Source organism: Eublepharis macularius, chromosome 15 (genome assembly GCF_028583425.1).
Source record: "Eublepharis macularius isolate TG4126 chromosome 15, MPM_Emac_v1.0, whole genome shotgun sequence".
In the NCBI taxonomy this organism is placed as follows: domain Eukaryota; kingdom Metazoa; phylum Chordata; class Lepidosauria; order Squamata; family Eublepharidae; genus Eublepharis; species Eublepharis macularius.
The window spans coordinates 52611727-52636717 of NC_072804.1; the positions used below are offsets into that span (position 1 = coordinate 52611727).

Consider the following 24991-nt stretch of genomic DNA (forward strand, 5'->3'; position numbering starts at 1 on the left):
ATAATATTTATTTAGTTCTTCATGACGTCCATCGCCCACCTTTCTTCCACAGAACTCCAAATTATGTAACAAAGGGCTCTTGGGAACTAAACTGGCCTGGATTTGCTTATCTGCTTCAGTTCAGTTGCTGAAGCAGAACCACAAAAGCTGAGACACAAACACACTCCAAAGGAAGTTGAGTTCTCCTTGGATCATTCAACAGGAATTTAAGTTGCCAACTAGCCAGGGGAGAAATGGCCAGGCTCCGCCCTGAGTCTTTCATGTTGTGTTTTGCTGGGATTAGGATCACTGGACCAGAATCTCCCTGCTTAAACAAGCAAGGGGGCAAAAAGCTTCCTTTGGTCCCCCTGCCCTTTCCAGAGACAGGCCACTGGATACAACCAACAAGCTCAAGTAAGAAAGCTATTTCTAAAGTCTGTCAATCTAGGCTCGGAGAAGACAGTCTACATGTCTGGTTCCCTGTCTATAACTTTTTAAAAAAATCTAGCATACCATTCCCCTGCCATGCTAGCTTTCTACCAGCAACAGAGAGAAACACGGTAATACAAGGCTACGAACAAAATGTTACCCGCGTAAACTTACTAACATATTCAAAATTTTATTAACAATAATGTATAGGCACGTAACAGTATATTGAAATTGGTTATTGAACCGTATAACTACTTGACATCAACCCTGTTCACAGTCAGAAACTGTGAACTTCACTTGCTGGTTCTACGAGGTCAGTTGAGGCCGGTTCCTGACGGATTGTTTTCCTCTTTGGATACAGAGAATCGTTTTCGCAAGAGGACGTTTGCCAATTTCTCCAGCGTCTCAGTGAAATTCATTCAGAACTTAGAGACTCTGTTCTTGAGGACGCTGTAGAACGAACTGTATGTCTTTCAGTAAGGTGTATTGAAAACCGAGATATTGTAAATTGAGATGTTTATATGCTCGCATTTGTTTATTATTCACATCAGATAAATATTTTTGCATTAATTTATGTATTGATACATTCTGAAGGTAATTGACTTTCTTTCCCTTGTGTATTTTGTGGTTGTTTTGTCATTGATACTGGGGATAGCCTCTGTCTTGTACTACCCAGTTCTTTGGCATCCTTCCATCTCCAACAATCCCAGCCTACATTAAACTCTTAACAGGTCTTCGCTACAGCAGAGCATTTATGCTTGCACGTCTGAATGCCACCCCTTTAGCAGTTTTATATGGGAGATACCATAATATACCTTACTCGGATAGACTTTGTCAATGGGACTTGGAAAAGGTTGACACTTTGTCCCATATGATATTGGAATGCTGTCATTACAATTCTTATCATAACCTGTGAATTGTTCCTATTTTAACTGAACTATCTCCTACTGTATCAAAAGACAATATAGTTCCTTATTTGCTGGTGGATAGAAACTAGAGGTGGCCACGAACCAAAATATGAACCAAAATTTGTCAGGAACCTGGCCAGTTTGTGGTTCACAAATGGGCACTTTGTCAGAGCCCATTTCTGACGAACCGCTATGAACTTTAGGCTGGTTCGTTTGGTTCGTTTTTTGGTTTGTCACTGCAGACAGCCTAACACGAATCAGTTTCCTAGGCAATGGCGGGGGGGGGCTTTCTGCAGCCCCGGAAGTGACCTTCTGCTGCCCCGGAAGTGACGTTTTCACAAACCGAACGAACTGGTTTGTGGACCGGGGCAAGTTCGTGAATGTTTGTGGTTCATGAAACATGACGAACCACGAACTGCACGGTTCGATATTTTCCCGGTTCATGCCCTAATAGAGACCCGACTCAATAAAAGAAGCCTTGTCCTCCAGTTTGCGGGATCTGAGCAAGTCTGATAATGATATGAGATTTTGGAGGTCTTCCATTCAAAGGGTCGCCATAGGCTGGAGGCAACTTGACAGCCCGTAACACACAGAGAGACCCAAGGATCACGTTGGCTTTGGCCAAGCATCACTCCATCATATTTTCCTTAAAGAAATAAAGACTCCTTATCCACTGCTCAAGATCATTGGATCAAAGGTGCTTGAAAGAAAGGAAAGGAATATATAGCAAGCATGCTATTTACCCACAGACATTCTGCCATCTGCCTTTGCATTCAGACCTACAAGAAACAATACCGGGAATATACAGTCAAAATTTTTATAACAATATATTGGATTTTTATAACAATATATTGGTGCAAAAATTCTTTGCATTCAGACCAGCAGGAGAACAGCTGGGGAGGGGGGGGGGGCGGAAATGATATCACACAACATGTTGATGTCACGTCTGGGCAAAAACCTGGACATGATGTGAGCACATCAGCAGATGCTCCGTGGGGGTCTCTCCCAATACCTGCCACCCTTCAACTGGGATCTTGTGGGTTCACCTGCTTCATTTTGGCTCGCCATGCCACAACTAAAGGCACAGGAGCAGAGCCAGTCAGAACGCAGGGAGCTCTATAAGTCAGGATACCTGGGTTAAACTGGGGCTCTGGGTTCGATTCCTGGTTCCGTTGCCAATTTGCCGGATGAGCCGTCAGTGAATCACTCCGTGGGTTTCCGCAGTCGCGCTGCAGAGAGATACGAGTCCCTGAGTCATCCGTGGCTCCTGTTTGCATGCACAGCATCTCCATAGGAACTATGTGGGCAAAGCCCGATGGAACTGGACTTCAGACACAAACCCACTCCAAAGGAAGAAGAGAATTGCCGCGTGTATCAGTGACCAGGTGTCAGAATTACATTTATCTCTATTATTGTAATCTTCTAATTATGAATTGTATATTAACACCAAATGGTTGCTGTATATTGAAGATTTTTTTTCTTTTATAACAGTTGTTTCATATGTTTATTGTTGTAAAATTAAATAATAATAATAATGATTTTAAAAGTTTAAAAAGAGAGAGAACTGCAGCCTGGGCAAGAGCCATCTTTCTTCAGAGTGCAAACAGCCGTTACAAGGGCAACTGGACTTCTTCATCCATAGCAAACGGAGAATGACCAGATGGTAATGAAGGCGTGGCAGCACCAAGGAAACACCGGGTGGTTTGTGGGAGGAACCTAGCAGAATCTGGTGGCGCCTGATTTTGCAGTTACAGCCATAGTAGGCACAACCTTTGGTCCAAGCCTCACATCTCCGCCCACTTTGGGAGGCTGTGAACTGACATCCAGCACAATGCCTTTGAAGGCAGTTAAAGACCTAGACGCGCCGGTGGATCATCGCCAGACCCCGGGGCTCTTTGGGGGAAAGACGGAACACAAATTTTTAAGTAATGAAATCAATCTCCTGGCTAGAAGGGTAAAAGAATGGAGTTCTCCAGATATTTCACTGCAATCTGTCCCGTATGGTATGGTTTAGAGAATGTCCCAGCCATTGACAGTATTTGACTTACAGTATGTAAACCTCCTTGAATCTCAGTAAGGGAGGCAGCCTATAGAGAACACCAGGGCTTTTTTTCTGGGAAAAGAGGTGGTGGAACTCAAGACCACACAATGACATCACTTTGGGTCAGCTGGAACAAAGGGGCAGTTTTTCAAAGTTTAAATTGCCCTCAGGGAAAATGGTCACCTGGCTGGTAGCCCCACCCCCTCTTCTTCAGACAGAGGGGAGTTGAGATTGCCGCTCCAGTGCGGAGGGCAATCTAAACTCCCCTCTGTCCGGAGATCAGGGGGCGGGGCCACCAGCCATGTGACCATTTTTAAGAGGTGCCGGAACTCCGTTCCACCGCTTTCCCGCTGAAAAAAAGCCCTGGAGAACACAAATAAAAATTAAAAAAAAATAACTGGATGGTATGCAATTCTGCACAAGAGTGCTGTTTCTTTATCAGAAACTGATAGTCATCCCAGATGAATCATTCTGCCAACGTGATTCAGCACATCCGCCTAAGAGTTGTATAGCAGCAGTCTCCAGCACCCCAAGTACTGCTAGCAAAATAAATACAAATGACAACAAAAGGATCCTGTGAACCTGAAGCTCCCATCGACAGGGAGTCTCTCTGCCATGTCTCTGCACGAATACATGTTCTGTTGTTGCTCTCCCTGCCCACAATACACCTTGGCCAGAGCAGATTAATTGCTTTTCGGTGGGACCAGAGGAGACTGAACCATGCTTGCTACTGATGCAAAGAAGGCACAGGCCTGCTTGCTGTTAACAGAGGTTGCCTTTTGAGTCTGTGGCCACACTAGATCAGGAGGTGTGTGCAGATTGGTGAGCCAGACAGAAGGAGGGTGGGTTGAACCTGCAATCCTTATTTCCCTCAACACTCAGGTTTCCATGATGCAAAAACCTATGAGAAGCTTGGAAACACTGGGGAAGAAGAAGGGCTCCCAATCTTGTTGAGAATGTGGGAACTTTGAGAAAAGAACAGCAGGCACCATAACAAAATGGCTGCCATGGGAGGCAGGACCAATCACAAAATGGCCATCACGGGAGGGGGGGGGGGTTGCCAGCTCTGAGTTGGGAAATTCCTGGAGATCTGGGAGGTGAAACCTGGAGAAAGTGGGGTTTGGGGAAGGAACAGACCTTGGCATGGCATAATTTCATAGAGTCCACCCCCAAAAGTAGCCATTTTCTCCAGGTGAACTGACCTTTGTGGCCTGGAGACCAGTTGTAATTCCAGGAGATCTCCAGCCACTATCTGGAGGCTGGCAACCCTAGAGGGAGGAGACATTTACACAACGTTGAGCCGTTCCCGAATTATTCAAAAAGGCTTTTTACTCAGAAAGGAGAGCTCTACTATAGGGTAGGGGGTCTCAGATGCTTCGCTTATGAATTAGGAACCACAGACTTCACCACTATGTTGTATTGGATTCCTAGTAATGCTATGGCCGAATCCACACTCACTCACCATCCGCTTATCTTGCGCAGTCGTGGCAATCGGGTTCATTCCGCTACCATGCTGTGCATCATCACATTCACCCTTCCAGTGCGTCTTAATGGTGCAATCATTTCTCCACACGCCACTGAGTAAAGCGTTACAGTAAAGCGTTGTTTTTTTTTAAGGTAAATTTTCCGGTATACCGATATTCCAACTTTTAAGAAATGGCAATGTATCCTCCCCCTCATCTTTGATTGGCTCATTTTTTGCTCGTCACAGACCACTTTCTAACAATTGGCTGGTTGGTATGGCGGGCAAATTTGAAATTAGATTGTCACATTAAAGGCATTGTCCAGAAATTCTGCTGCTCAGAGTGGTTTTCTGCTTTTAGTAATTAACAACATGGATGCTCAGAGTGTGATATTTGTGATGATGGCTCAGATTGTGGTTGGCATGCTTCGCAGCACAGCCACGCGACACCACGAGATGATGCATTCTGTCTTTCGCACATGGCAGAATCTCCCACCTGCGTCCTACGCTTTCAGGAATATATTTGTTTTCCACACCTGCCGTTTACTGGAGACGATCGTTGTGGGAAATACAGGATTGCTCGTCTTCTTGACTCCTTGTGCTCTTAAAAATGGCGAGACACAGTAGGGAAACGGTCCCCGTGTAACATGCGCATGCTCCGGTGACCGTTTCTTTTCCCACGCAAACCACTGCTCACTACAGTTGGTTTACCGATATACTGACCTTTCTGGCTGCGCAAAAAAAAAAAAGGCGGGGAGAAAACGGATTTCCGCCACTATCAGGTGGTTTGGAAGGAAGGCGCAATTGTGGCGTGGTGATGGCGGGGAACAAGCAGAATGGGAAAGCGTGTGAGTATCTGCATGAACAGCGCACCGCTTGCGAAAAAGGCACGGAAACAAAAGGAAGTGTGGATTCGGCCTATGTCTTTGTAAATTTGTATCTATGTACCCTATGGCGTTGCTTATGGAAATGTTCCTAATATTGGCTGTACTAATCTCACACTGTGTAATCTGCCTTGAGTCTCAGTGAGAAAGGCGGACTATAAATGACATAAAAAAAAAATTCTAAGCCAAACAGCCTTCTACGACAGTAGCAGCTGTATCTAAATAGGCAAATGCGGCCTTCTGAAAGATTTCCTGCTTCAGCGATGTGAGGGACAACCAGGACTGGCTCTTTGCTTCGGACAAGAAACAAGCCAGCAGGAGTCAACGCATCAGTGGGCCTCGGGGTGCCCAGCTAGAATTTGGGGGACCCTTTCGGAGGCTACTTGAACCTCAGTTATGCACATGTGTGCACACCCCACGCTGAGCTCCCGAGAAGACCTGCCTTCTCCGGCACCGCCTCTTCCAAGATGGATTCCAAAAGGGCCCCTGTGCCTCATTCGGCACACATCCTTCTGAGCAATCCGGCCAGCCCCCCCCCAGCCCCAGACATGTCCGCAAGGGACTTGGCTCAGGGGCAGAGCATCACCCTGGCGTGCAGAAGGTCCTGGTTTTTGAAAAAGAAGGAAAAGGATCCAGTCGTGGGCAGGTGGGGGAAACACCCTGGAGAGCCGCTGCCAGCCAGAGCAGGCAATGCAGGCCTTGAGAGTCCCTTGAGATAAGGCAGCCGCTGCTCTTCGCTTAGCCATGCCTCCTCTGACCGGCAGGGGGCCCCGTTGCGCACCGCCGCTATTCCCAGCCTGCTCTTTAGTCCACTTACGGGGAATCCCGTTTTGTTCCCCCCGCGCGTAAAGCAAACGTCACCATGCTGGTCCCTTCACGCAGCCCGGAGGCACCCGGTGCCCCCCCGCCTTCGCCACCGCTAGAGGAGAACAGGCTAGTCTGGCTTTGTTTCTGCCGCTCAAGGCGCTTCCGATCTAAAGATCCGGTCCACGCAACTTGTTTTTTGCAGAGTCTAGACTTCTAGAGAAAAGTTGTCCTCCGTCCTCCTCGGGTGACTCGAATAGCAACCTGACAGGCTGGGGTCTAACAGGTGAAGCTTCTGTTAGAAAACTAGCAGAGGAAAACTTCCGTTAGAGATGGGAGCGTAACCTCTTGGGCTGTTCTGGCCCAAGAGGAGGGGTTGCCAGCTCCAGGTTAGGAAATTCCTGGAAATTTCGGGGGTGGAGCCCGGAGCGGGCTGGCTTTGTGGAGGGGGACTTCAGCAGGGTCTAATGCAATAGAGTCCACCATTTTCTCCAGTGGAACTGATCCCTGTGGCCTGGAGATCAGTTGTAATTCCGGGAGATCTCCAGCCGCCACCTGGAGGCTGGCAAACAATAAAAAACAACGGACCTCTTTGCTCATCTGCAATCGTCTTACTTACTGCAATCGCCTTATCAAACACAGTTCGGCTGACTTCGGATGAAACAAGCATAGGGCCGCGCTAGCAAGCCACCGTCCAAACTCGTTTCCCCGGGAACAACTGGACACTGTGGCCCACACGCCCAAGCAAGCTCCAGCCTCACTTTATCCAGCGGGGCTACAATACCTTTAATAGTTTGTTGACAGGCAGAATTCCAACTGGTATAGCTGGCTCCGCTCTAGGAAAGGAGCTTGCTTGCGGCGGAGGCGCAGAGATTTGCGGTGGAAAATCTCCACGCCGGAGCGTTTCTGGATTTCTCCAAGATTCGAGCCTGGTTGCACCTTAGAGACCAACTAGATTTCCAGGGATCAGTCTCTAAGGTGCACCTGGACTCGAATCTGGCTCTTCTCCTGCAGACCAACCCAGCTACCCACCTGAAAGGATCTTCACGGATTTCTCCAGGCGCCCCGTCGACCGCCACTGACAGCGGGGAAAGAGTTAATCGCCTCCAGGCTGCGCCCTGTGGCCTCGGCCCGGGGAGGGGCCGTCGCACTCCGTGCCCTTCCCCTGCGGGGCGTTTTCCGCCTGGGAGGGGAGAATCCGGGAAAAGGGCAGCGCAAGCCAAGCGCCTCCCTCCCCCTGGCTGGAAGTTGGCCGTGCGCCCAGGGCGCACCCGGCGCGCCTGGCGATGCGCCCAGGGCGCACGGAACGGGGCTCCCCTGCTGCTTGCGGTTGCCGCGGCCGGGAGGAGGCGGAGCAGGAGGCGGAACTCCCCCGGGGAGGGGAGGCGAGGCGAGGCCGGTAAGAGGCGTCTGAGAAAGTCCCTAGCGTTCAGCTGAGAGCACGGGGAAGTCCCGGCTTCCTTCCTCTCCCGGGGAGGGTGGGCGAGAGGGTGCCACCGCTGCCGCGCGGGGTTCACTCCTGGGCGCCCACGGGCCGCTGAGGGCGCAGCCGACCCAGCCGGGGGGTGTTACCTGCGCTTGGCAAGGGAGAGGATGACTTGGCACGGGCAGGAGCTTGGCGATCGGGTGGGGTTGGGCTGGTGACCGCTCCCGAGCCGTAAAGGGACTTTGGAGGCCCTTCCTGCCCACCGCCGCCTGCAAATCCCAGGAAAGACGGGCTCTTGGCTTCCGTGGAAGAGGATGCCACCCCACCCACTGGCCACACCCTGTGAAGAAAGAAGCTAGGTGCGATTGCATGGCGTTCATAGGGTGACAACCGGAAGATCTGGAGCCTTTAGAAGGGCTTGGGACAGGAGCCAGCTAAAGATCCCTGGGGGGGACTGGACGGCGACACCTGTCCCCTTGTTCCCAGCGGCTGAAGTGTGTGTGCGCAGGGGTCTTTGGTGACCTACCTGACCGGAAGGGAAATAAGGAGATCGAACCTGCGAAGATGATAGACTGGTGACCTTCCGACCTTGGAGACCTGATACAGTTGGGCAAGCCGGTTCTGGAAGGGCGCTGGAGACGTTCTTCCTGGTGGCCTGCCAGATCGGGCAACACCTAGGATTCGGCACCCATGGCAGGGGAATTACCTGTGGACCTGAGAACCTGGCGGAAGGGAGATGGCCGAGGCAGTGGGGCCCCCTCGGACAGAGCCGCTTCACCTGATAGCAGCAGAAAGCCACCGGAGGCAGAGATCTCTTTGAGCAGCGGGGCCCCACGGACTCCGGGGTGTAAGCCTTCTGGGGAGCCCGAGGGAGCACAGACTTCCCCTTGTCCCTTTACTTCTGGATCTGTCCTGTCAGGAGTGCGAAGTGCGGCTTCCCCCCAGGCAGGGCTCGAAGGGGAGAAGAAGGCAGAGACCTGTCTGCCCCTGCGGAAGCGCCGCTATGCCGTGCAGGGGGGCAATGGGGAGACTCAGGGGCCGCTGGCTGGCAAGGTGCCCAAGACTGAGAACAGTGAGGGGGAGTTGGAAGCCTGGGGGCCTCCCTGCAATGGCTATTGTCCCCCTTACATCTCCATTGGCTATCCCAGATTGCCAGCTGCATATTACTCAGGTAAGAACCCCATGGCTGGTATCTTTCCCTACACGGCACCCATCCTTGCCCGAAAGGAGGGAGAAACCCCTTCGATTTTACTGCCAGCTTCCTGCTCTGCAAATGCCTGGCAGGTCCCCAGCACCCCTGCCCAAAGACAGAGTATCGCTTCGGAAGACAGGGGGCCCTGCTTACCATCTAAGGTGACGAGGAGACCTTTGGCTTCCTAAGGGTGCTCTTTGTGCCCAGCTGCAGGAGATAAGAAGGGGGAATGGTTTGGCCCATGGAATATTACAGTAAGGTTGAGAAGATGCCTGTAAAATGGGTAGCTCCGAGTATTGGACCCACAAAAAGAGAGAAAAGCACAATGTCAGTGGCTAAGAGCATGAGCTGTGAGCCAGTGGCTAAGAGCATGAGCTGTGAGCCAGTGGCTAAGAGCATGAGCTGTGAGCTAGGAAGTCCCCCTTTTTTAGTCTAGAAATGTTCAAGGTCGACTTGGATGAGCTGTGGTTTTCTGCAGTGGGGGTGTAACATGGGCCTACCTACCAAGGCTGTTGCAAGCAGGACTAAAAGTAGTGACTGTGGCCACTCAAAATATACTCACCTGTTATTCTTTTTATGGACCAACCGGTAGTTCGAAAGATGATGCAGAACTCCTGAGCCCTACAGAACTCTTTGTCAGACCTGAGGCCAGTTTGTTCATCTGGCCTTGGGGTGGAGGAATTGGACTGCCCTATAGGAAAAGGTCAGCCTTGGACAAATATCGTCAAAATTTGACACCCAGGCTGCTATAATTCTCTGGACATGCCACTTTTAGAAGGGTGTACATAATCCCTGCTTCTCCGCTACCATTGGAAGAAACTAGCACATATTGGGGGGGGGGGCTCTTGTAATCCTTTCATCTGAGCCAAGCAGTTGGGTAAGGCCACCCTGATCCTCTGACGGAGTGGCCTGGACTCCAGCCAAAGTCCGAGGCACCAGTTTTCGAACATTCTGTGAGCATTTTTACCACCGCCATCACAGCCACTTTAGCCAATATGAGCAATATGAGCTTAATAAAAGATTTCATCGGGGGGGGGGGGGATATCAAGGAAAAACAGTTGCACCCCCCTTCCCCTGTTTTTCAGGCTCTGTGGCTATGCCATGAGACAGAACCTGTATCTTAAGGCTTATTAGGAGCCATTTGAAATAACCACTGCAAATGTTCATAAAATATGCCGTTTTTCCGGTAGTTTCATCTTGCTGTATCCAGGAGCCAGCCTTGGAAACTTCCCCATATCTCTCTACCCCCTAAACCCAGAACTGGACTTTTTAGATCACCGAGAGAGGGGCAGGTGCATTCGAAGGGTCTCTCTGAGGCCTCTCTTCTGGGTAGTGTTGCCAGCTCCAAGTTGGGAAATTCCTGGAGATTTGGGGGGTGAAGCCTGGAGAAAGCAGGTTTTGGGGAGGGGAAAGATCTTAGCATGGTGTAATTCCATAGAGTCCCCCCTCTATGGCATTTTCTCCAGGTGAACTGATCTCTGTAGCCCGGAGATCAGTTTTAATTCTGGAAGATCTCCAGTTACCACCTGGAGGCTGGCAACCCGACTTTTGGGGGAAGTCCCCTCTAAGCACTTGGAATCTCCTTATTGCTGGCACCCTTAACTCCTACGCTGCAGTTGGGAGGGTATGGGAGGCTGGACCTCTTTGCATTGCCTTAACAAATCCACTTTTTTTCTCCCCTTCAGGTCTTTCTGCCCCTTTCCTCAGCCCCGAACTGACACCTGTCTTGCACCCCATGGCTCCACACCATGTACTGGGGGTCCCCAGTCCCTACTCACTGCTGTGCCCACAACAGACCCAGCTTGCGCTGGACATTGCCATGGCAACGAAGCAAGATGAAGATGGAGACACGTAAGGGGGGGCTTCTTTGGGTGGGTGTCATTGAGAGAGGGGTGGGCTAGCATCTCGAGTCTGTGGTCCTGAAAAAGTGTGATTTGACCAGAACAGGGAATGTGTTAGGGAGAGTACATTGTCCTTTCTGGTCAAAAGGCTATCTTTGCAAGCTCCAAGGTGCTCATTCTTATATTCTAGGGCCACATCCCTTGACATTATTGTTTTTGTTGTTGTTATTTATTAATAGTCTGCCTTTCTCACTGAGATCCAAAGAGGATTACATACTGCAAGTGAATACAATAAAATCATTAGCTAGGACATTCACAGCAAAAATACAATATGATCGACAGTTGGGACATTCAGTGAAAACAGATACAAGAGGGTATGGCAGATTTGAAAAATAGCATAAAGCTGAACACATAGAGTCTCTCTACACAAGACATCTTACACAGTGACACTCAAGTGTAGGGAGATGCAATGTTAGTCAGGAAGTGTAGTTTAAAAAGACAGAGCCAGCGGAAATTGCTCCTCGGAAGGTTTGTTAATTTCATCGTCTCCTCTGGGAAAGAGGTGAAATTGACAGAGCCTTCCAGGAGGCAATGATGAAATTAACAAACCCTCAGAGGAGCGCTCTCCGCTGGCTCTGTCTTTTTCAATTACACTTCCTGGCTAACATTGCATCTCCCTACACTTGAGCGTCCCCATGTAAGATGTCTTGTGTAGAAAGCGTCGTAGATGAAACCTTTCTGAATCAAAGCGTAAGTAATTAACACGACATCTTTAGCAACATCAAACTACCTAGTAGGAACATATCTACATCAGTAGACAGTACCCAATAGCCTACACTCCCTGTCCCTTACCAAGGTATCTCTTTGAGCTATTTCTTATGGCACAGCGTTAAAATCTGAGTAGAAAAATTTAGTCTTGCATAGTTTGCCAAAAGGCAGGATTGTGGGAGCTTTCCTGGCCTTCTCATGCAAGCCATTCCGCAATGTGGGGGCTACCACAGAGATAACACATGTACAAGCAGTTTTTGATTTAGCCCAACTAGAATGTGGTATCCTGGGGTTGTCTGGAGATTGTATCTTAGGCTAGATTGTACTTGGCACAATGTTGTGGGTAGAAGAAGATGTTTCAGGGGCAGAAAATATTCTATTGTTTGTCAAATAGTAAAGAGTCCAGTAGCACCTTTAAAACAAACCAACTTTATAGTAGCTTAAGCTTTCAAGAACCACAGCTCTCTTCATCAGATGCATCATCAGCTTTTGAGGACCACAGCTCTCTTCGTCAGATGACAATGCATCTGATGAAGAGAGCTGTGGTTCTCAAAAGCTGATGATGCATCTGACGAAGAGAGCCGTGGTTCTCAAAAGCTGACAATGCATCTGACAAAGAGAGCCGTGGTTCTCAAAAGCTGACAATGCATCTGACAAAGAGAGCTGTGGTTCTCGAAAGCTTATACTACTATAAAGTTAGTCTTAAAGGTGCTACTGGACTCTTTACTATTTTGCAACTATAGACTAACATGGCTAACTGCTCTGGATCTATTGTTTGTCTAGTAAGCTTGAGATTGACTTACAGTGCAATCCTAAGGAGAGTTCAATGGGCTTACTCTGGAGTAACTCTCCTTAGGATTGCACTGTTAGTTATTTACTCCATTACCTTTCGCCCCAATGGGGATCCAAAACAGCTTGCATCTTCCTCCATTTTATCCTCCCAACAAGCCACTTAGATAGATTAGGCTGAAAGTGTGTGCCTGGCCCAAGCTCTCCTAGCAAGCTTCCATGGCGCAGTGGGGATTCGAACCTGGGTAACCCTGATCCTAATCCAGCACTGTAACCACTACACCATACTGGTTCCAGAACATATAGACTTACTTTATACCATGCCAGACTATGGGTCTATCTGTTTTGTTTAGTACATTTTGATCTTCCAAGAAGTTCAGGGCTGTGTACATAGTTCAATTTATCCTCACAACAGCACTGTGAGGGTAGGATTAGGCTAAGAGGCTAGCCCAAGGCGCACAGACATGCACCCCGTGACTTTCATGGCAAGTGGGGATTCAAACCTGGGTCTCTGCAGGACCTCTGCAACACACTGGCTCTCAGGGCCAAACTACAAGTGACGAATGACACTTGAACGGCAAGTGGATTGAGTGGAGAGCAAGTGGAGGGCAAGTGAACAGGGCGGAATACACTTGCTGTTTGAGTCATGTGTAGTTTGGCCCTCTTGTAGCTCAATAAGGCATACTCTTACTGGCTCGCTGGAGTCCCAAGCAGATATAGGTCTCTCTCAACACCCCTTTTTCAGAGAGTCTTTTAGTTGGAGATGTCAGGAATTGAACTTGGGACCTTATAAGTGATCTCCCACTGAGCCATGGCCTCTTCCCAGTGAGCCATGGACCTTGAGGTCTCTGTGAGTCAAATCACACGAGACAAAATCCACTTGAATTTCACTCGAATTACACTCAAATACACTCGAATTACACTTTAATTCGAGTGTATTTTGTCTCATGGGGTGAGGCTCTTTGTTCCCTGGATTCGAACCTAGGTCCTCCCATATTTGGGCAAAGTACTGCATCTGACCCCTGTACGGTTTTCTTCTTAGTATTGCCAGAAAGGGAGTGAGAATTTGGGGTTTTCCAATGAAATGGATTGCTACTACATCAAGACCAGAGGAAGTGCTTCCTTGGAGAAAATTCACACCTGGAATTAATTCTGTGATTGTCGCTAAGATAAGGCTGTTCCCCCCCCCCCTTAACTGTGGAAGATCAATGGGAGCTGCATGTGCAGAAGCAATATACCTTTGCCTATCAAACGCTCGGGGCAAATGAGGGAAAGACATTGCTTTTGTGTCCAGTTTCTCAATTTCCAGAGGCCTGGTAGCAAGGAAGTACGTTGGGCTCAATAAATCTTTGGACCCACGCGATCCAGTTTTTATTACCTGGGGGGAAATAAATCAGTGTATATTTTCTGGTGCACTTCTAAAACTGAAAAGAGCTTGCTTTCTCCGCTGTTTTTGCCCTGAGAGCACTTCCTGCTGCTCTTTCAGCTGAGCCAATTGAGGCTATGGGGGGAATCCCCTGTCCACTGGCTGCCCCCTCCAACACCCCCCCCACTGCTCCTCCCCATCTGCTGACGTTTCCCCCAGACGTAATTGTTAGCAGCTCTTCCCTGTTTACTGGAATGGAGTACAGGGAAGAGGTGAGCAATTGCTAGTCTTTTGGGGGGGGCACAGACTTCCTGGCCTCCCTCTTTCCACTTCCTCCTGTACTACAGGGTCCCAATTTGGGAACTTCTCTTCGAGCATGCAGCCTGCAGAGAAAGAAGCTACAGGGGAGAATGAACTGGCCTTTGGGAAGCTGTGTCTCCCGGGGCCCTGGTTGCAATGCTGCTGTGAGGACGTTTGCAGCGCCGAGAGCTCCTGCCGTGAGAGTGCTGCCCGGTTAGAGAGACAGGAAGCGACACTCACGGCGGAGCAGTGTGTGAGCTTACTGGAAGCTTGTGCCTTGGGACTCCTTCCTTTGGGCTGTGGGTTTGGCCCAGAGACGATAAGGCAGTTTCGTTTTATTGTAAACGAAGAAATTGTTTCTGTGAAATCACAGGGAGCTGTATAGCTTCTTTCGAACAGGGTGGGGGGAGAAGGAGACAGGTGTGTGAGGTGCTGGAGGTAGGCAGAGGTGAGACTAGAAAAGAAACGAAGTGGCATGCCCAAGACTGAATTAGCTGACCTCTTAACATACTTCAGTCCTTTTCCTTAACACACAATGCACCTACAGTATGGGCCGGAAATAGTTGTGACCTACTTTACAAGGCTGTTGTAAGGATCGCTGGAATATTATGAAGCTTATTTCAGGTGGGTAGCCATGTTGGTCTGCAGTAGAAGAGCAAGATATGAGTCCAGTAGTACCTCAAAGATTTTCAAGGAACAGCTTTCAAGAGGCAAAACTCTCTTCTGGGAATCTAAAACACCAACTAGATTTCCAGGATAAGAGCTTTCGAGAGTCAGAGCTTCCTTCATCAGATGACAAAGCTCTGACTCTTGAAACCTCATACCCTGGAAATCTAGTTGGTCTTTAAAGTCAGGGCTTTTTTTCTGGGAAAAGAGGTGGTGGAACTCAGGACCGCACAATGACGTCACTTTGGGTCAGCTGGAACAAGGCAGGAGTTTTTTAAAGTTTAAATCACCCTCGGCGAAAATGGTCGCATGGCTGGTGGCCCTGCCCCCTGATCTCCAGAGGGGAGTTTAGATTGCCCTCCGTGCCACTGGCGCAGAGGGCGATCTCAACTCCCCTCTGTCTGGAGATCAGGGGGCGGGGCCACCAGCCATGTGACCATTTTCAAGAGGTTCCGGAACTCCATTCCACCGCATTCTAGCTGAAAAAAAGCCCTGTTTAAGGTACTGCTGGACCCAAAACTTGCTCTCCTACTACAGACCAGCACAGCTACTCTGCTCAACAAGAGCCACACTAGAGAGATTACACTGTAACAGAAAAAGGAAGTTCTCCCTATAAACTATCAGTCTTGAACCCAATGATTGTAAACCATTTTAATAATTTTAATAAAGTGCTAACTGTGAGTAAAGTGCAAAGTGCTACTAATAAATATATTCAATACAATCAATACAGAATATACAAATGATTCAAATCAATATATACAATTCAATCCGTCAATAAATATTCATCAATAAATAACAGCCGAAATACCAGTCATCAACATTCTGAGACCCCAGGCGTGACCACTCTGAAAATCCCAGAGAACTGGGCAAAGACATCATTTACCGATTACAAATCCCTTTATTTGTGGGATAAGGACTGATTTCTGTTGTCATCTTACACGGAATGCACGTTTGATTATGTATGGACCATCGATACGTTAAAGATTTGTATTCTGGCTTTGTTCTATTTATGATGATATTTATTGAATGATGATGATTGTTGATTATTGGTATTTCGGCTGTTATTTACTGATGAATATTTATTGACGGATTGAATTGTATATATTGATTTGAATCATTTGTACGTTCTGTATTGATTGTATTGAATATATTTATAAGTAGCACTTTGCACTTTACTCACGGTTAGCACTTTATTAAAATTGTTTACAATCGTTGGGTTCAAGATTGATAGTTTATAGGGAGAACTTCCTTTTTCTTCTCCAACACTGCTACTCACTTGAAACTGCTTGGAAATCTAGTTGTTCTTTAAGGTGCAACTGGACTTGAGTCTTGCTCTAGAATATTATTATTTCTGCAGTATGGTCAATGCACGTGATATTTTTCAGCACCCTGAATATAAATTTTGGCAAGGGGGGAAGATGGAGGGAGCACTAAGCACCCTGTGGGTAGGACAGAATGAGACATGTTGCCTGCATGACCTCCCCTTATTCTCCTCTAGCAACCAGACTTATCTTGGTGTGCCCAGCCCCAAAGGATCCTTATCTTTCTGCCAGTCCGTCATCAGCAGCAAAGATTTCAGTGCAAGAGTAGGCCTCCATGTCAGATCTTTGCAGCCCGCCCGGACCATTATTCTTCCTTCTTTAAAAGCCCAAAGCAGAGAACGCACCTCTTGGTTTGTCCCTCCCAGTCCTCTGCATGTGCCATTGGGCGCAGGGTGACAGCGGGTGGCAAATATAGAAGAACAGATGGCTATAAATCCTAGCCAAAATGTAAACCTCTGGGGAGGGGCTGGGGCAGCGAGGTGCAAATTGCAGTTGGCACCACAACTGATGGGGAATGCGGAGGGCAGTTGCCTTGCTGTGGAGGCTTTAGCTTATACATTTGAGATTTGGAGGAGGCGCATGCGACGTGCAAAAGGATTTTGTTTTTCCTACCCCTGACGGCCCCTTTCTCTGTCCCCCTCTAGGCCCCTCCACATTGCTGTGGTGAAGGAGAACTTGCTGATGGCCCGGCGTCTGGTGGGTCTCTTTCGCCAGGGACATCAGGACTTGGACGCCTTCAATAACCTGCGGCAGGTCAGCGTGGGGGCGCTCGTGGTGGGCTGTTGCTGGATCTTCCTAGCAGGGTGTGAGTTGGGCTGCTAGAGGTAGCAGAGGGGTTCTCAGTGCCCCCTCTGCAGGAGGCGGCAATGGGTTCTTCTAACTCAGCACCCTGCTTCCGACAGGGGTCAGCCCTGATGCCACAGGGAAGCTCCTAAACAGGGCAGAGAAAGCAAAGACAGTTTGTCCCCAGCAACTGGTATTTGGAGGTACACTCCCTCCGAGCATGGAAGTTCCATTTCACTGTCATGGTTAACAGCCCTTGCATGGCCTGTCCTGGAAAATGGGTATTCCTCCATCTGAATAATCTGAATAATGGAAGTGGTCATTTCTCTTGTGCTGCAGCGACAGTCTCCCAAGAAATGTGCCCTTTTCTTTCTGAATTCTAAGAGTTGTGAGGTGATAATTATTGGAAGGCAGGCCTTAGCCCGGAGAGAAGGAAGGAACGAGAAAGCTAGATAGACAGAGGAGGAGATGGGTTTAAGATGCATAGTTTTAAAACACCCTGGAAAATGGAGAGATCTAGAAAAGTTGGTTGAGGAGGGTCCCAGAAAGATTGAGAGCTCTAGGTCACTGGTTTGCAAAACCAGTTTAGGGGATATTTGAGGCTCTGGGAAACTTACTAGGAATTCCCAGCTAAGATGATCTGGAATAGGAATCCGGCTGATCACCCCTTCTGACCTGCAGTCACTAGGGAGCATTGTTAAGGTTGCCAAACTCCAGGTGGGCCCGGGAGATTTCCCAGAATTACAACAGATCTCCAGGTGACGGAGATAAGTCTCCCTGGAGAAAATGGCTGCTTAGGAGGGTGGACTCTATGGAATTTTATCTGGCTGAGTTCCCTTCTTAAACTCCACCCTCCCCAAGGCTTCACCCCCAAATTTCTGGGTATTTCCCAAATAGGAGTTGGCAATCATATTGTCTCGAGCAGTCGGTTCACATGAGGCAATTTCCAGACTCCCTTGTGACGCAAATGTTCTTGGACACGCCAGGCGATTTGCAAAGAGGTTCTGTGAAGGGCAAAAGTTTGCAAACTGCCACTCCTCGCTGACACCTGCCAGGTCCCACTTGCTCACTCTAGTAACTGAGTATTCTACACCTTGATGCAAGGATAGGATTTAGAGCCGGCTGCAGCACGCAGCATTTGAAGAACCCTGGCTTTGCATTTTCACTTTCACACGGTTGGGGAAAGAAATGCTTGAAAGTGTGTGCATAATGCAATCTCTGATGCACGGAGGATGGCTAAAAAGATCTCGGGGGTCAGGGAGAAGGGAAAGATTTCAGAGGAGGATTGCTTTGCCCACAGCTGAAGTCAAATAAAACCTGGTGGGTAAGCAAACATGCTTTGTTCTGTAGTTTGGAGGTTCCAGGATTCAGCTTCCTTTGCCACATTTCAATTTAAAAGAAAGACCGAACAGCGGTGGGACTTGGAAAGTGCGGTGAATTCAAGAACACTTCCTTGTCTTGTGAAGAAGCAGGTTCTTGCAGACGCAGTGGCAGGACTGCCGCGGCAGTGTGTTCTCCTGACGCTGCAAGGGGCTGGGATCGTAAGAACGGAGCACCACTACAGAGTAAAAGAAGATCTCGCATCCAGATAGCAGAATCCACATACTTGCCAGGGAATGAGGTTGCTGCCTTTGGCAGGCAGGCAGCAGCAAACAGACAAAGCCGGATTCCTGGCAGCCGTTTTGTACCTCGCCCGCCCAGGGATTTTCCCTACCCCCAGCTGGCTCTCAGCCTCGGGCAACTTCCTCAAAGTCTTGCTGAAGCAAGATTGCTCTCTATGGTCAACGGGGACTGAGTCAGAACAGCAGGGACAACTGGAGGGAGGAGCAGCGAGGAGGCAGAGCTGCACCTTGGCCTGGAGAGCGTCGGGCTTGGTAGCCGGCGAGGTGCAGTTGGACCAGAGAGCCAGGTTCCAACCCCCACTGAGCCATGACGTGTGTCGGGTGACTTTGTCCAGGCATGACTTCACAGGGTCGTTGGGAGGATAAAATGGAGCAAAGGAGTACAATTTGTTCCTTGGAGGAAGGGTGGGGAAATGATACGATAGGCCAGCAAGGCAAGGAGGGAGATGCTACCCGTTTGCTGTGATTGTGTGTGTGTGTGTGTGTGTGTGTGTAAGTAAGAGAGAGAGAAAGAATGTGATGCTTGGGTCTCTTGCTGGCAGGGAGGAGAGGTATCAAAATGATTCAGGTGTTTGCATAGAGAGAGGCAGCTGGCATTGGGCACTGAAGAGGCAGCGCAGGAAACTGATCTCACACCCCTTGCCCCGAACTTACCCTTTGAGAGTCTTACTTTCTACTGCTACAGACAGACGACCCATCTTGATCGATCCTCCCGCTTCCAGTCTTAGGAAAATAAGTCCGAACAGCTGCCTCGCCAAACCCCCAATCTGTCCCGATCCTTCACATTTATCTAGCACATTTTTTTATCCCGCTGATTCCTCCGAGGAGCTCAGAGCAGGATACTTGGGTCGCTCTTCTTCACAACAACCCTGCGGGGTAGATTAGGCTGAGTGTGTGTGTGTTGCCCAGTCTTTTATTATTATTATTATTATTATTATTTATTACATGACATTTCTAGACTGCCCTCCCCGTCAGACAGGCTCAGGGCAGTGTAACAACATACAATTTATAACATGCAGTTTAAAACAATAAAAACATTATAAATAAACATTTAAAACATTATTCCATGTGCAATAACATTTCTGAAAAGGTGGGTATAAATATTAAAATTCAGCATTTTAGACGCAGGGCTTGGCTCTTGCATCATGCCCTGCGTCACACTTATGAGCTCCTGCATGGGTGGTGGACGGTCTTCAGCGGTATGGCCAACGAGAGGACAGCCTAGCCCCCACCAAATGCCCGGCAGAAGATCTCCGTCTTGCAGGCCCAGCAGAAAGATAACAAATCCCGCCAGGCCCTTCTTTCTTTTGGAAAGAAAATAGATTGATTTAAGTCATGTAGAGACATTTACAGAAAAGAAATCATATTCATAGAAGAGTCAATGCAGGAGAATGCGGTGGACGGGTCTCCCTCTGGCACAATATCTCTGTCCCCGACTCACTCTCTGAGAGCCAAGCTACAAGTCGCCTGGCACAGGTTGGACACTTGTCAGCTTCCCTCAAGTTTTGATGGGAAATGTAGGCACCCTGGTCTTGCAGCTGTAATGGAGAGCCAAGGTGTAAAACCAGGATGCCTACATTTCCCATCAAAACTTGAGGTAAGCTGACAAGTGTCCAACCTGTGTCAGGCGTCACTTGTAGCTTGGCTCTGAGAGGCTCATGTCTCCACTCTTAGGACAGCACAGCACTGCGCTCCAGCAGCAGTTTGGGCTGAGATTCAGCAACTGGGGCGGTCCACCCGCTGCCATTCTTCAAGCAGCTGAAGGGACGTGTGAGCGTGTATTATCTTCCTGTAGCAACTCTTCTGTGAATATGATTTTCTGTAAGCTTCTCTGTATTACTTAAATCTATTTCCTTTCCAAAAGCGTGTTCATGGTTCTCCATATCATAGAGAACCATTGCCCCTTGGTAATACAAGGTGACCGGCTCGAGGTCGCCCAACACGCTTGAGCTTGGGTCTCCTTGGCTGCAGGCCAGAACTTTAATCACCACAGTTCACTGGCTTCGCCTAGGATTTTGCCCTCTTCTGTGTTTGATCAAGCACAAACGAATGTGCCTGGGTTTTAGCATTGGCCTGAATATTTAATGTTTTTAAAAATGTATTGACTGATTTTCTTTAGCCCAACTGGGACAGAGGGATGCTTTAAGATGAAAACTTTCCAAAGACTTCTAACCAAATCTCCCAGTTGCTTTTGGTACCAACCCAGTTTGCCTCTTCCCATCAGCCCAAGAGCCACCCCCAACTTTCCAAAGATCGCTCTTAGTGAGTTGTTATCCTATGCAGGGCTTTTTTTCAGCTGGAGCGCAGTGGACCGGAGTTCTGGCACCTCTTGAAAATGGTCACATGGCTGGTGGCCCCGCCCCCTGATCTCCAGACAGAGGGGAGTTTACATTGCCCTCCGCGCTGCAGCTGCAGCGTGGAGGGCAATCTAAACTCCCCTCTGTCTGGAGATCAGGGGGCGGGGCCCCAGGCCATGTGACCATTTTCGCCGAGGGCAATTTAAACTTTAAAAAACTTCCCCCTTGATCCAGCTGACCCAAAGAGATGTCATTGTGCGGTCTTGAGTTCTACCACTGAGTTCCACCACCTCTTTTCCCAGAAAAAGACGCCCTGATCCTATGCATCTTTCTCCAAGAAGTTGAGGGCCGCATGCATAATTCCTTCTTCCCCGTTTTATCCTTACAACAATCCTGTGAGGTAGGTTAGGCTTAGTGTGTGCGACTGACCCAAAGCCATTCAGCAGGCTTCCGTGGCAAAGTGGAAATTTGAATCTGGAGCCTCCGAGATTCTAGTCTGACACTCTAACCACTATGCCACACTGGTTCCAGTAAAACGTTTGTGCTGTGACTATGGACAGCCTTCTGACTTTGGAGAAACAATCTCTCCTCTTACACCTCTGCTCTGGTGGCCTTCTAGGGACAAAGCCTCCTTCTCGCGGCCTTTTGCTAATTCGCCTGCCTATACGGCACTTCTGAAGCGTGTGTGCATAAGTTCAGCCGGGAGAGGAGCGTAGAGCCCCTGCTTCCCCCTTTGCTGGTTTGCAACCTGTCTGTGACCCGGCGTCATTTCCCTATCTGTTTCTCATAAACCCTCCTCTGGCACCAGACCCATCCCTTTCTGAGAAGCGTCGGGTTGCGTCACTACAGGCAGGTGCTGGGGGGATGCGGTTAGTTCTGTGGGAACCAGATGGCTTTCCTCTGGTTAGCTGGGTGCGTAAGAGAGGCTTTCAAAGCCTGGCGCTCGTGAGCTTCTCTGCAGTTTTCCGGTGAGATGGGGGGTGGGGGGCTAAATTTTCCCTGCAGCTGTTTGCCTGCCGGTACCCAGAAATGACCTGCTGTGTTGCAGGAGATCTCCCTCCCCAAGCAGAACCCGTGTGCGATGATGCTTTCTGCCATCCCCCTTCACTAATAGTCTCTGAATATTGATTTAAGCACTATGGGGAACAAGGTGTTTGAATGGGCTGCGCTGCTTTGGTCTGCAGGTGAAGGGCTACATTTTTGGAACTCACTGCAAGTAGAAAGTGAGCACAACAGACAGAAGCGACGCCTTTCCTGCCGAGCTAGCTGTCTGTGTGCAAAGAGCATCAACCAGGCCTGAGTGTGCCAGATTAGAAGATCTAGTATAGGCAGCTGTGTGTGAGTGACAAACAAATACACATGGTCAGTGGGGTGTTTGTACAGAGTCACTGCGTGTCCTGAAAGGAGAGAAAGATCGCCTTGTATAAAATCCCTTTCACGCCACCCTCTGGGAAGTGGGGCAGTTTTTCCCCCTCCGTCCTTGGTGTGACAGTCCCTGTTATTTTAAGACAAAGAGGGAGAAAATGTTGGTTCTCTCTGTACGTAACAAAGCTCTTTTTCCCTTCTTCTGAGCATTCAACATCTTTTGCTATAATCTCTCTGCATATCCTTACTGCAACCCTTGTAAGGTAGGCCAGTTTATCACGTTTAGATTAAGATATTTACACCAAGCCTTTCCAAATGCAAGGCTCAGTATGGCTCATAATATACAATTAAAAACTATATGTCATAAAGTCACCTATTAAAAAAATAATTGCAAGAAGCAAAAACACAGCAACACATGAACCCAATTTTATCCGTGTTTCTGAGGACAGGCGGAATATGGCCTGGTGAATTCAGATCTCCTAAACTTCTGCCAACCAGCTACAGATTAACAAGGAAATCCAAAACAGAGTTACGCCAATCTAAGCCCATTGATTTCAGTGCGCTTTGACTGGAGGAACTCTGTTTAGGATTTCACTGTAAATTACAGAAATAAAGCGTAACATAACAATTATTTAACTGTGGAAATAGACTTTAGAGGTTGGAAGGAGGTGCGGGGTACTAGTTTCAGATTAGAATCCGGGAGACCCGGTTTCAAACCCTGGTTAGGCGATAAAAGTTGGAGGGTGACCCTGGGCCATTTGAAGAGACTTGGCCTAACTTCCCTCACAGGGTTGTTGTAAGTATAAAATGGGGGAAGGGGAAAAGAGGTATACCACCCCGAGCTCTTTGAAGGAAAGGCAAGATCAAAATGTACAAAAGAGGCAGACATGGAGTGATTCCGCACACGTTGGATAATGCACTTCCAATCCTCTTTATAGATCATTTGGAACGGATTTTTTCTTGTGCGGAACAAAAAATCCACCTCAAACGATTGATAAAGTGCATTGAAAGTGCATTATCCAACGTGTGCGGAATCAGCCATTATTCAGCACTGACAAATGGAATTGTGACTCTATCCACATTGGGTTAGATCCTCCGTTGTTGTGGCAGGAACTTGGCTGAATACGTAATGCCTTTTGTAAAAACAAGAGAACATAAATCAGTTTGTTATGCCAACTAAAAGCTAGATTCAATGACAGGACAGCTGAAACAGTTTAATGCTCATCTTTGTTTCCGTTGCATAATTTTTCTAGCTAATTGAGGGTGTGTAGGGGGGAAACTGGGGAGAGAGCAGTGCTGGGCTTTGGCTGCTGAGGTGTCACCAGGCATACACCTTTCCAAACCTTTCTTAAAAAATTACTTGTGATTGGATTGGAAGAAGGCAGTAGGTCTTCTCAGAATGCCACCTAGTTTTGTGTAGTGGTTAAGTGCACCAGGATTCTAATTTGGAGAGCCAGGTTTGATTCCCCACTCCTCCACTTGAAGCCAGCTGGGTGACCTTGGGTCAGTCACGTAAGAGCGGCAGGACTCTAATCTGGAGAGCTGGGTTTGATTCACCACTCCTCCACTTGAAGCCAGCTGGGTGACCTTGAGTCAGTCACGTAAGAGCAGCAGGACTCTAATCTGGAGAGCCAGGTTTGATTCCCCACTCCTCCACTTGAAGCCAGCTGGGTGACCTTGGGTCAGTCACTTAAGAGCGGCAGGACTCTAATCTGGAGAGCCGGGTTTGATTCCCCACTTTTCCACTAGAAGCCAGCTGGGTGACCTTGCCTCAGTCACAGCTCTTTCAACGCTCTCAGCCGCACCCACCTCACAGGGTGATTGCCATGAGGATAATAACAATGCACTTTGTAAACTGCTCTGAGTGGGTGTTAAGTTGTCCTGAAGGGCGGTATATAAATCGAATGTTGTTATTTTTATTAATTGTTTCTACTTGTGCAGCTAACACAATTGTGAAATGGGAGATTCCACACAGTGCTGTGGAAAGAATAAAAGTTAGAGAGACAACAAGGAACCAGTCTTGGGGGAATGTATTGATGGGGTTGAGTGATACGGGTTGCCACCTGAATTATATGTTGTTTGAATTTTATGTTGTTAATTTTATTGTTGAATATATTTATTTGATCTGCTCTGAGCCTGCATGCGGGGAGAGTGGACTATAAATCAAAGAAAGGAAGAGGGAAGGGAAGGGAAAGAAAAAGAGAGAGAGAGAGAGAAACTAGGGCCTCTGAGCAAGAGTAGAGGGGATTCCAGAATGAAGCTTTTCTTCCTCCTGTAACTCCTTATCCTCGCAGCCACTAAGCTCCTCTCTCCCAGCCATGAGATCTAGACACTTAAAAACAAAAACTATTATTTGAACGGAAAGCAATAATACTGATTAGTGTGGTATCGACTATAACAAAAACGCAGGCAAACCCATCAAGGATACTGAGACTGGTCCAACCCCTATGTCACCATATCACTGAGCAATGTTTGCTTATGTACTTATTTATTAAAATATTTATAGCTTACCTTTCCTTTGACTCAAGTTTGAAGCCTTCCTCCAGTGTAAGTGGCTCTTCCATGAGCAGAAGAGACACATCAGTTGGAGGAAGGTTACTTGGAGGAGCAAGGTTGGATCCAACCCGGTACTTGATAATGTATCGGGTTGGATGTATACTGCCTTGGTCAGGCTACACCTGGAGTACTGTATGTGTAGTTCTGAAGGCCTCACTTCAAAAAGGATGTGGACAAAGTCAAGAGAGTGC

General features: G+C 48.3%; 1 protein-coding gene and 1 long non-coding RNA gene across 3 annotated transcripts in view; one reads left to right on the forward strand and one right to left on the reverse strand.

Moving 5' to 3' along the window:
• Positions 1 to 629: 629 nt before the first annotated feature.
• On the reverse strand, positions 630 to 7604 carry LOC129343542 (uncharacterized). Its single transcript, XR_008598303.1, has 3 exons — positions 7540 to 7604; positions 2449 to 2545; positions 630 to 2095 (listed from the first exon to the last, which is right to left on the reverse strand). It is a non-coding gene; the product is annotated as an uncharacterized LOC129343542 (long non-coding RNA).
• Positions 7605 to 8088: 484 nt separating this feature from the next.
• Positions 8089 to 24991, forward strand: part of BCL3 (BCL3 transcription coactivator) — a 29286-nt gene continuing 12383 nt past the window's right edge. For both annotated transcript variants that reach the window (XM_054999800.1, XM_054999801.1), the window contains exons 1-3: positions 8089 to 9104; positions 10811 to 10976; positions 16822 to 16930. In XM_054999800.1, the coding sequence (XP_054855775.1) occupies positions 8624 to 9104; positions 10811 to 10976; positions 16822 to 16930 (756 nt within the window). In that variant the 5' untranslated portion in view covers positions 8089 to 8623. The remainder of the gene's footprint in view (positions 9105 to 10810; positions 10977 to 16821; positions 16931 to 24991) is intronic.